At 39.7% G+C, this 12,253-nt stretch overlaps 1 protein-coding gene across 1 annotated transcript in view; it reads left to right on the forward strand.

The window, feature by feature from the left end:
* SPTLC2 (serine palmitoyltransferase long chain base subunit 2) overlaps window positions 1-10,736 on the forward strand; it is a 79,005-nt gene extending 68,269 nt beyond the window's left edge. The window contains exons 10-12 of the mRNA XM_057428550.1: window positions 3,480-3,615; window positions 5,581-5,710; window positions 10,021-10,736. Of these exons, the coding sequence (XP_057284533.1) occupies window positions 3,480-3,615; window positions 5,581-5,710; window positions 10,021-10,140 (386 nt within the window). The 3' untranslated portion in view covers window positions 10,141-10,736. The remainder of the gene's footprint in view (window positions 1-3,479; window positions 3,616-5,580; window positions 5,711-10,020) is intronic.
* The last annotated feature ends 1,517 nt before the right edge of the window (window positions 10,737-12,253 follow it).

Consider the following 12,253-nt stretch of genomic DNA (forward strand, 5'->3'; position numbering starts at 1 on the left):
TTCTTTGCTGCGTTTGCACAGCTACAGCTCTGAGCTGAGAGTGGTTAAAGGAGAATGTTTCTCCCCATTAGGTGTCCTATGTATTTTGATAGAATGGCAGAATGTTCTTTCGGGAATACATGCGTGCTTTAGACTGAATGATGCAAGGCTTCTACAGGCACAGAAGTGTTTTTCTAAATGGCAAGAGCAATCTTGTTACAACTGCAGTAGACCTGTGAAAAGGGTATAAAAGCAAAGGAGAAGTTATTAGTTAATCCTCTAATTCCAGTGTAGGTCTGTCAGTAGCTGGTTTAAGCCATTTACAGAACTCATAAGGGCCTTCAGATCAATTGCTCTGATAAGGGAGTCTAGTTTTGCAGCTTTTTGAAGAGCTCTGTTCCAGTAATCCTCCTTTTCTTCCCCCTTCCCTTCCTGAAGGTCATCATATTCCAGTTTCCTAGATGAAAGGATGTTACCAGAATCGTTGCACAACTCCTGTGCGAGAACAGTTGGCAGGGTGGTGTCTGAGCCAGCCTTTTTTTGCGTGGTCTTAAAAATGCAGCTGTATACTGCCAAGAAAGCCAGCTGCTGGAGGATTGCTGCAGTCCTGGCAATCTTTCTTGGTCTGCACTTGAACAGATGTGGACAGGGCTCTGAGCTTCGGAAAATGTTTGAGTTTGGAAGGGATTTTGAGGTTCTGTTTGAATGCTCAAGCACTGGTTTGGGTACAAGTGGGATTAGCAGTGCTGCCTAGTCCCTGCTGTCTGCAGGCACTGCTTGGTTTGTCTTTGTGGTCCCAGAAAACACATTAAAACTCTAATAGCAGTTAACAGCCTGCTGCATCCATGTGTACCAGGGGCTGAAGCAGCAAATATTATGAGCTGAATATTGTTGCATAATATTGCAAACCCTATTCAGTTAACATGTGGCATCACTCTTCAAGTGCAAGATTTCACAGTGGGATAGGAGACTAAATATGTTGAAGCGCAAAGAAGATGCGGAGAGTAAAGGAAGTGGAGGACAAGGAACCTGCACCTGGTTCCTGCTTGATTGCTGGTGCTTTGCTCCATCATGACTACAGATCTCTTCAGATGGTCATGACACATGGTGGATAGTGAGAAGACACCACTGAATGTTTTCAAGTTCTTGTTAATGTTGTTGTAGCCATGGTGGCAAGTTTCAAGAGAGGTAATAATTTCATTAAATTGACTAATGGCTCTGGAACAAATTACAAGCTGACAGGCTTTTGAGACCGAATCCATCAGTAGCTGTACTAGGCAATTACGTCTCTGTAGAGGATGGAAAGACTTGCACATGAGACTTGTTTACATCTCAAAGCATTCTTCAGTCTATAAGGACAAATCTAGAATCATAAACTCTTTTTATGGGAAAGAGTTTAAGGAAGACTGTGAAGTGGTTGCCAACTACAAATTAAAGTTACTCTTTAATCTTTAGCCTGGAAGGCTCACAACAACTTGGAAAAGGGTGTGAATCTCTAGAGGGGAAAACTATAGAAGTGCTGAAGTTCCTTCTGCTTGAAGCACTGTAAACTCCATACATTATGGGAGCATGGAGAGAATGCATGTATGGGAGAAGATGTATTCTTGGCTGTGTAGAGGGGCTGATCACACCACTTGTATCCAGCTGTGTATTTACTAGTATTCACTACTCTTGCAGTAGTGAAATTCCATGTGTGTTTAGATGGGATTGTATGTCACTGACTTGAAATGTTGTCAGAAGTTGTGCATTTCTGTATAGGAGATATGCAGATGTGGCTTTCTCAGAAGGTATCATTCTAGCTTTTTTTTTTGTGCATGTAGACTGCTCTGAACACTTGTGTTTTTATTGATTGTCTCAATGTTAAAAATGCAAGTAATGGCTTTTGGGCCACTATCTGTAGTATCTTGCCTATTTCTTTTTATTTTATTGCATTTTTTTTTTTTTAAAACTTCACTTTGCAGTCTGGGGTATCTAAAATAACCAAATAATTGGTCTGAAAACATAAGAGAAAGCTGGGTCTCCACTGGAGCATCTGATGTGATGTGAGCCAATTAAAAAATAAGTTTCATAAGCACAAGATGCCTTTGTGTTTTCCTGAAATCTGACTGCTTTTTGGGAAAGAGGAATTAAGCTTCTGAAGAAACTCTAGGGGAGAAAAGATTAAGAAATAACACTTCTGATGGAGGAGATGTCTTAAATGGCAATGACTGCTCCTAAAAAAATACCAGCTTCTACCCACTAATGATAGGCCAAGTTTTGCAAACTTAACAGGTTTCATCCTTTTTCTCATGCTTTGCCTTTGATGGGATTTTGCCTTTGATTGCATGGTTGTGGGTGGAATGTCTGATACTCTTGGCTACAAAAACTGTATAGGTTCTTAAAATTACATTTGTTCTGGCTTGGAGCAGAGCTATGTGGGTGTTGGATGTTTCTTTGAGAGCTGGCATTCCTTTTGGTTAATCACCTTATGTTATCTACAACTTTAAAGGAAGACTATTAATATCCAGCAGTCATCTTCACTTTGTGGCATAGATCTGCACTGCTGTAGATTTAATGCTTCGGTATATGAATCACCCATCTGGTGAAAACAGTGCTTGGATAATCACTTATCCAAAAATACACTCTGTGGACCAGAGACAAGTAATTATAAATATTACTTATTATAGTCTCATCAATGGCATATTACGTAATCTGTTAAGCACAGTAGAGTATTAGTTGATCAGAAATGCATTATGATCTGCTTAGGTGAGATGATGTAGATCTTTTTCTGGGTGATACAGATATGTAATACATTGTGCTAGGCTAGAACTTAATTAACTGATAAATAGGTTGTCCTATGCATATCTGGCTAGCTGCAGTGTTTAAATTATACTAGCTGTCTAATGTCCTGTGTGCTAATTTTGACAAATGTGAGAATTGGCTGAATGCATGATGGATTGGCCACTGCCACTTACCACAAAGTGAGCTGGATTTCAGAAGTAATCGGTTTAATTTAAACCCAGCTCATTTTAACTGAAGAAGGGTAGGGAGCAGCCATGTGATCAGTTCAGCAAGTAGACCTAAGGAGGAAATTAGTAATTTCCAATAATACAGACAAGCAGGATAAAACATGGTGAACAGCCCTAGCTGATTCAGTAGGCTTCCATTCATTATTAAAAGCATAAGAAACTCTTCTTCAAGGTGCAGTTACCAGTGAATTTTGAGCAAATTTTGAATCTCGGTTAAAAGCAGGTATCTCTTGATTAAAAACCTGATACGAAAAAAATAGGGAGCGCTTGGACTTGATGGTTGTGCCTGTCCTAGTCCATCCACCTACTGCCTTGTCAGGAATTGAGTGAGTGATCTTGATTACATAAGATAAAAGAAACTGCAAATTCTACTTTGCAGTTAATTTAACCCTTGTGTAAGCACAAGCGGTACATCATAGTTTGTACTTCAGCTAGAAGTCTTGTGTTGCAGTTATGCGTGTGGCTTAGGTCCTATTTTAATTTCTTTTCTAGGGAAAGCACGTGTGCAGCAGCTAGCGGAGAACACGAGATATTTCAGGAGACGACTTAAAGAGATGGGTTTTATCATCTATGGAAATGAAGATTCCCCAGTTGTGCCTCTGATGCTCTACATGCCAGCAAAAATTGGGTAGGTTTAACAGGGAAACTTCTCACCTGTCTTCTCTAAAGCTAGGATGGTACAAGAATATTAAGACCGAGTCTTAAGAAACATGGAAACTTCCTGCAAGTGATCTTGGGAAAATTGAGGCTTGTAGCTTGTGGCAGCAAGAAAGCACTTCAGGGTAGCTGTTTTACCACTACATGCCATGTTTTTAAAGTTGGGTTTGGGTTTTTTGGGGTTGTTTTGGGGGTTGTTTTGTTTTTTCCATGTTATTTCTATGCAAAGTGCATATATGAGGTAAAGAAAAGCTGAAATTGAATTAAAATTAACATTAAGTCACTAGAAGAATCTTTTTACCAGCTCCTGAATCAGAAGCCGTCAACATTTCCACAGGTGAACTCTGAAATTTAAAAAAGGAAAAAGCAGGGGGTGGGATATGATGGGACACAGCAACCTGTATTTGATGAATCCCAAGTCTTTTAATAAGTCTGGATTTAACAGCTCAGGTACTGTTACTGTAAATACTAATCGAACTGTAAGCTTCATAAATGCTTACGGACATGTGGGCTGCTGTGTGCATAATTACAGCTAAAATTCTGCAAGCAGGATATAATGTATACATTAAAATTTTTTGCAACATAAACAAAGCCTGATTTCAAGGATAACTTGGCTTTGGTAGCTGCTTTTCAGCGTCTGTGTATAATGCAGTGCTCAACCAACACTTCTGAATTTGGAAAGCATGGCTTCGTTTTAAGCCCTAAGAAACATCTGTAGTATTCTAGCTCAGGCTTCAGTCTGGCTAAGTACTGTGGTTCTGTGAGGAAACAAATGTCTTGTAGCATTCTGCGTGAAGCTAGAACAGTCTTCCTCCACCCTTCTCAGTATAACCAAATTTAAAAGGCCTTTAACCTTTATAGGTGCTGTAGAATCTGCAGTGTGTGCCATCTAGCACACAGAGGCATACTGTTTCGGTTGCCCAGCTGCTCTACCAACCAGTACAATCTTTTCCCTGGAAATATTCATGGAAATGTTTATTAGCTTAGCAGTTGGGCCAGTAACTTAAAAATGAAAAGGAAATGGAGCTCTGATGTAGATCCTAAGGGCCAGCTCTCATCAGATCTACTTCATCCTTTCTTTGTCTCTTGTGGTCTGCTTTTAAAATAGTTTGAAAGTACTAAATGGATACAAAATTAAGTGTATCACTGCGCACATATTTATGAGGAAAATAGTTGCAGCAGAAGTAAAAGGCAGAAATATTATAAACCTAGTAAAAGGATGTTATTTTTACACATCCTTTTAAGCCTCAAGTTCATTGCTGCTGCATCTGAAGACAAGGTCAGTTCAAAAAGAACTGTTTCCTATGGCCTGTAGACACACCCACAATTGTGCTGCCATTACAGAAAGGATCTAGATCTTCGTGCCTCTCATCACATAAGTCAAAGCCACTGATTTCTCTAATCCCCGTAAGAACTTGGTGTCAGATTAGGTTATCTCAATTTACTGTGGCAATTCAGTGGTTCCCCTGGTAGTCACTTAAAAAGTGGTGCATTCTGTGACACTGTAATGTACTTTAATTGAATTAAATTGGTGAAAACAAACCAACTTGAAATTGCAGACACTTTAGGGGATTGCAGCAAGTGGGATTCCTTGTATAGTCTATCTTCCAAGCCAAAATCCCTCTTTCCTATTGGGAAGATTTCCAATCTTAGGTTACAAATCCGAAAGATCAGCCCCTGCCCCCTCTAATCTTTTAGCTTTGCTAGAATTTAATACAATGAAACCTTTTGAGGAGGACCACCTTAGGAATAAATTAAAAAATGGCCTTCGTGAATAGGCATTCTGCCTTTAGAAGAAAGCACTGCAAGCTCCAAATTGTGGCCTTGCAGGCTTGCTTCAACAAAGACCTGTATGGTTAAACATACGGAGACCTTCATGCTGCTGCTGCATTGCCATCACTGGTATCATTCTGATCTTTCTTGTTCTCTCTGGAAGTGCATTTGGACGTGAGATGCTGAAGCGGAACATCGGTGTTGTGGTTGTGGGCTTCCCTGCCACCCCCATCATCGAGTCCAGAGCCAGATTCTGTTTGTCTGCAGCTCATACCAAAGAGATGCTTGACAGAGTAAGTGTCTCATCTTGTTTTTCTTTTGCTCATGCCTTCTACAAACAGATACAGCAACTGTCTATTTTTTTTTTTTTTTTAGACTGGTTCAGTGTTTGGTACACAAACTATTAAATCTGATGTTTAAAGCCTTGTAGTAGAGCTCAGAACCTAAGCTAGGTTGAGTCATGACTTTGGACTTCAGGAGAGTAAACTGTCCTGTTCAGAGGCTTGCTTGAAAGAATCCCATAGGATATGGTCCCGAAGAGAGGTGGTGTCCAGGAAAGCTAGTTGGTTCTCCCACGCCCAAAGAATGATGCATTCTGACTTACAGGAGGATAGTTGTGGTGGGAAACCTGCACAGATGAACAAACCAACAAATATATAAAACATAAATAGGTGCAAGGTGGCCCAGGAGGAATAGAGACAGTTGTGAGCACGCAGGGATGGGGACAGGAAATCCGAAACCTACCTGGAGGCTGTCAAAGGACATGAAATGCAGCAGGCAGGCCTTTTATAGGGTTATTAGCAGCATGAGGAAGAGTAGAGAAAATGTGGGGCTGTTGCTGAATGGCACACGTGACAAATGACATGCAAGAGGCCAGGGTACTCAATGCCTCTGTTGCTTCAGTCTTTACTGATGAGACTTGCCTTCAGGAATCCTGGGCCCACAAGGTCAGTGGAAAAACATGGAACAATGAAGACTTACCCTTGGTGTAAAGGAGGGTCAAATAAGGGAACAAACTGAACACTGACAAGTCCATGGGACCTGATAGGATACACCCACAAGTGTTGAGGGAGCTGGCTGTCACTGCAAGGATGCTCTTGATTACAATCTTTGGAAGGTCCTGGTGAATGGAGATTGGAAAAAAGCAAATGACAACACTAACTTCAAGAAGGGCAAGAAGTGTGATATGAGGAACAACAGGTTGAGAAGCCTCACCTTGGTCTTTGGGAAGATGGAGAAAAAAAAATCCTTTCAACTATTTTTAAACACTTTGTAGATAAGAAGTTGATTTGGACTAGTCATCAATGAAGGGGAAATCATGCCCAGTGTCCAGATATGATAAGATGGTAACACTTCAGTACATGAACAGCAAATGGGGCATACAAACAGATGTTTACTAATGTAAAAAAAAAAAAATTAAACTTTTCATATTTCACTGCCACAAAATGTTCAAATCAAGGGCTGAAAATAGCTTTTTTTAAATTTCAGTTTTGTTAGGAATAATAGGCAATGGTGAGTGCAGTTTGGTAATATATATTTAGTGTCAGTATGTATCAGTTAAGTAATCCGCCATATATCTGCAGTGCTGCGTTTGCTTCTGAGTTCTTTCTGCCTTCTAAGACCCAAGTTCCTTCCCTGCTACTCTTCCTGTCATTATCCCAGTTCAGTGCTTCTGTTCCAAATGAAAATTCTGAAGCAGTATCTCTAGAGAAGGTTCCCTTCTTCTCTTCCTTTCTCTCAGTACAAAATGAACAGTGTCACAGGCTTGGCGCAGAACATGGTAATAGAACTGGTTGCATTGACTCAAATGAGGGAGCAGTAACTTCTGGCCAGATGGATGTGGAGGGGATGAATGGGGAGGAGGTAGGAAAAGAAAGAAACCTGAAGCCTCTGAAATCATAATGCTGCGAACTGAGCTACAATTGAAACTGTGCGCATTCGGTGTGCTGGCACTACCTGAGCATTCATGCAGTCTTGCTGTTGGTTAGATTCTTGGTCTGCTCTCAGAGTTATTAGCTGGAGTCTTTACCATAACCAGCTGCTTCTGCAGGGTCTATGTAAGTACTATTCTTGCTCTTTTCCAAAAACAACCTGTAACTTTTATTATTCTGCTTTAAAAAAGCTTTTTTCCTGTCAATTCTCTTACCAGTCTTTCTGCTTTCCAGAAAATATTTCAGGTTTTATGCTTTTAATGAAAACTTATTTCTAGAGTATCTCTCTAGGTGCTAAATGCTCTAAATGGAGGAAATGGTTTTTTAATACATTAGGGCTTGTCTGCCTAAGAAAAGTAATCCAGGACAAAATGAGATGTGAATTTTGAAGCGAATGAAAAAATCCTGATTTAGCTCAGCATGTGGAGGCTTTATTCAAAGTTGGTGTAATCCACTTCAATGTTCAAAACAGCTGCATGCTCTGAACCCAGAACATTGGCAAGAGGAGTTAATAAGGAGCAAATCTTTGCAGCAGTGATTTTTGTGTTGTGTTTTCTTGTGATGCAGTGAAAGGGAATTGATATCAGGCAGTTAATCATTAAGAATGCCCTTGGATCTGATCCCTCTGCTGAACTGTGGCAATAATATCCAGGAAGAAAAGGAACTGAAATGAATAGACTTTGAGAGAGCTGGTAGAGAGCTTCTTCAAGTCAGTGACACAGAGGAGAACTTGGTAGACCATCTGTGCATGCATGGATGTTAACTAGGACTCTTACAGCATTTAATTTTTTTTCTAAGCAAAATTTATCTGGGTTTGGAGCCCAAGGAAGAGAAGCTTGTCTTGTAAATGCTGATATTTGTAATGCTTCCTTGTTCATATTAAGTAAACCCACATGATGAGGAACAGTTCTCTGTTACAATTTTAACAGGTTTATGTAAATAAAACTTCCTTGCCTGAAAATATTTGGCTCAGGATCAGAGTGAAGTCCCTCATAACCTGCATCCCTGTGGGCTGGTGCTTTCTTTTCAGTGATGAAAAATATATTACACTCTTGTGAAGTCAGAGTTCACCAATGCCATTTCCTTTGTAGTCTTTGCTGGTCACATGGTCCTTTTTGGTTTAAATTAATAAAATCCTAAATCTGCATTCAAGAGTAACAGTTAACAGACTCTTTCAACAGAAATTCAACCTTAAATTGTTTCCATATGGGATCTTTACTTAAAGCTCTGGCAAACTGTGCCCACGCTTTTGTTTTGGTTTTTACCGAGGTCCAACTTCTGGGTTTGTCGTTCACCCAGATTTTGGAGTGGAGAGGATTTTGCTGCCAGATACAACAAGCATGAGGGGCCATTGTTTAAAGAAACAAAAACTTGAACTATCCATCCAGGAAGAAAAAGTATGTAGGAATATTAACACTCGTCTGCCAACTATTCTCGGGAGACAGGCGTTAGACCCGGAACATGTTAAAATGGGGTCATTAATGTTGAAGTTAGTGGCGTTCTGAAGAAATGCTGAATGTAACTATCTGAATAAATTTATAATTCAAGGGAGTGCAGAATGCCAGGTTTTGAGTTCAGAAATCACATTGGACTTGGAAGTCATCTTCTGAGCTAATTTCTTTGTCACTTGCCTACATAATTGGTATCACATACTGTTGTAGAGTTGTCTGCGGCAACTAATTTGTTTTGTACCTTGCTCCAGGAGTGCTCCGTAGAGAAATGAATTGAAATTTAGGGCTTGGCTTTTAATAAACCCTATTGCAAATGAGTGTCTTATCAAAGAGATTGCAACATAAAAAAAGAATGATTAACTGAGCCGGGACTTTCCTCATCTCTTATGCTAGCAGATGTTTGATCTCTGGTAAACTTCATAACATTTGCATTCAGGTCAAAATGGTGAAAGGTTTTGTTAGCTCACTAACAGTGTCCTGAGCCATCAGTTGACTGAGTGTTGCCTTTGTGGCAACCTCAGTCATTGGGACTTAGTTTGTAAGGAGAACATACTTGTGATCCTATCCAGAATAACTTTTTTCATTCCTTGAATTGCCTGGCAAAAACGTCCCATGCAGTGTTGTTTGCAGTGTGTCTCTATTTGTACGTGGACAATACAAATTAATCAAATGTAGATATAACAAATGAAACAGTAGAACTTGTTAGTGCAGTATTGAAGTTTGCCTTTTGCTATCTTGCTGTTTAAAAAATACAGTCAGTCAGAGATGTATACTACTAACACACGTTTTCATACTGAATTATACATGAAGAGGAGTCGAACCTACACATACATATTTTTTTCTGCTTCAGCTGTGTTACTTCCAGGAAGGGAGGTTGTTCTTGTTTTTTTTCTGTCTATGAATAGTCATGGTTGGGGGGAGATGACTGCAAATTTGAGTTAGTATTGCTGGATATTATGATCCTGCCTTGGAAGTGGAGTAGTTTGGTAGGTGCAGAGTCACTCTCAGTTAAGTTATCAGTGCTATTCGCTTGGTCTTGAGACTTCTGAATGCTAAAATCAAAACCAAGTCCTAGGCACCTCTGAAGCTACAGACTTCTAGCATAGTGAAGTCTTGCTTACGTAAAATGGCTGTCCAGTAATCTGCAGGCATGCAAAAAGGAAGATATGCTGATAACTTGCATCTGTCTCCTCTGCTGATCTACTGTGGTCTTTTTCTCAGGCTTTAAAAGAAATTGATGAAGTTGGGGACCTTTTGCAACTGAAATATTCCCGTCACCGTTTGGTACCTCTCTTGGACCGACCGTTTGACGAGACAACATATGAAGAAACAGAAGACTGAACTCCCTCCATGTGCCTTGGTGGGAGGGACACACCCTGTGGGACACTCCATGGCACGCAGGACACAGCATCCATGTACAACACATTTAGGACTGCTTAGCATAAAAGACATTTCCTCACAATACTGAAGTGGCCACGTGAGCTCTAAATGGCATTTTGTAAATAGGGAGAGGAGAAAAAAGGCTTTGATTCCTGTGTCTTCAGGGTCTGGCCCTAGAGGTGCTCGGCCTCAATTTTTCGTGTTGCTTTTTTTATTTTATTTGTCTCAATGAATTCACAGCAACCTGAGCTGACTGTGGCTCATCAGCTCAGACTTTGTATGCCCCATTAGCCTTGCAAATGCTGGCTGAGATGTTCTGAGCATGTGTGATGCTGGCATGGCAGCATTTCCAGTGTCACTGCTAGGTGCCTGACCTTCCCAGTAAGGAGTAAGCTGACCTGTCTGTTCTTGGAGTCTTCCTAAAGAAACTCTGAATTGCTAACTTTGACATATTTAACAAGATGGATAATCAACCAAAGTTGCTTTTTCTTTTGCAGTTACTTGTGTTTAAAACATAAATTTAGCCTTTTTAAAATAAATGTATTGTTGACATGTCACTGACAGGACCATTGTTCCCAAACATTATTTAGTTTTGTAAGCCACAGACAGAAGGACTTCTGGGACTCTAGCTTCTTTTCCTTCCCAGTATGGATGCCAGATTGTCTCCTGGTTTTGACACTAATTGTCCTCTTGATATGGGGTAAGTGATGGAAAGGGGATTTTTGTTTTTAAATGGGCTGTGTTTTGTCTTCCAACATACTAATGTTTAAAAAAAAAAAAAAAAAGGTAGTTCTAATGTATGTTGCTTTCTCATCTTCAGATTAATTTTTCTTGCTTTGGAATTATCATACAATCATGAACAAGTCACTGCTAAGTTCTAGAAGGGTGCTCTTGGAATTAAGTAAAACATGGCAAGACTTGTGCTTCTTAAGACCAGCACCCCTCAGATGCAGGCCTATAAAATGGATGATTATTAGGAGAGCCACTTCATGCAGATCTGTGAAAGACTAATTGCTGCCCTTTTTCTAATTCACCATTTCTTGTCATATACGAGGTGTTCTTCATTGATCTTGTTGCTGAAGGCTTTTATGCAAAGAATTTAGACATCTTGGAACTTATAATGCATTACATTTTGGCTAGGCCACAAGTTTTGGCAGCTTTTTGTCTGTGTAGGCCTTCCCTGAAGAGAGAATGTCCTCACAACTGCATGTAGTTTGACATCTTTTGCGTTTCTGTTAACTGCAAGATCAAATTAATCTTTGCTGAGCTGGTTGCTGTTTGGAATCTTTTATTTGCAAGTTCCACAATGTCTTACTGTGAGTTTAAAATAGACACCTTTACTCTAGCACACCTTAGAGGTGGTCTGCTGCTTAGTCACTGCATCTTTTATTCTTTTGGTGAGCAGAATGGATCATTGAAAGGCACCAAAAATTTTATAACAGCAATCAGTTGTGGTATAGTTTGTTTATGTATTTTATACTTTGGACATGCGGAGTTTCTGCAGAGATAGTAAAACTTTAATGTGTCAACTGAGCTGGGCCAGCTCTTCATTAGCAAGATGCTTTAAGTTCTTCTGTGTTCACTCTGCAACTAACAGGTTTGGTCACTAGAACCAAGCAGTTCTGCAGATACATCTGGTGATTTCAAGCAGAATTGGCTTCTATTTGTAGAATGTCTATCTTAATGTGTTTATAGATCTTGTTCCATTTTAATGTAATGGAACTTCAAAATTCTGATTTTTTTTTTTCTTTTTACCATTGCATTTTAGAAATCCAATTTGAGAAAAATTAAAATTGACTGTTTGAAAATGGGTTCAGATAACTGTTTTTGTCATAGTTCACTAATATTGATTTACTCACCACCTGGAGCATAGCATGTGCATAGTTCAAGAAGTCTGTAACCTGTATGTGCAATTTTGATAGCTATGGAGTAGTCTCATTTGTTCCGCCACAGAGTGAGTAAACTAAATTACACAGACTTACTTTCTTGCCTGTGTTCTGCCTAGCACTAGCTCTTAACATTCCAGCAGATGACCTGCTGCTTTCTGACTTCAAGAAGCTTTACCTCAAAGAAT

This window comes from Pezoporus wallicus, unplaced genomic scaffold, assembly GCF_028554395.1.
Source record: "Pezoporus wallicus isolate ANWC-B61680 ecotype Strahan unplaced genomic scaffold, APGP_CSIRO_Pwel_v1 contig_3486, whole genome shotgun sequence".
Classification (NCBI taxonomy): domain Eukaryota; kingdom Metazoa; phylum Chordata; class Aves; order Psittaciformes; family Psittacidae; genus Pezoporus; species Pezoporus wallicus.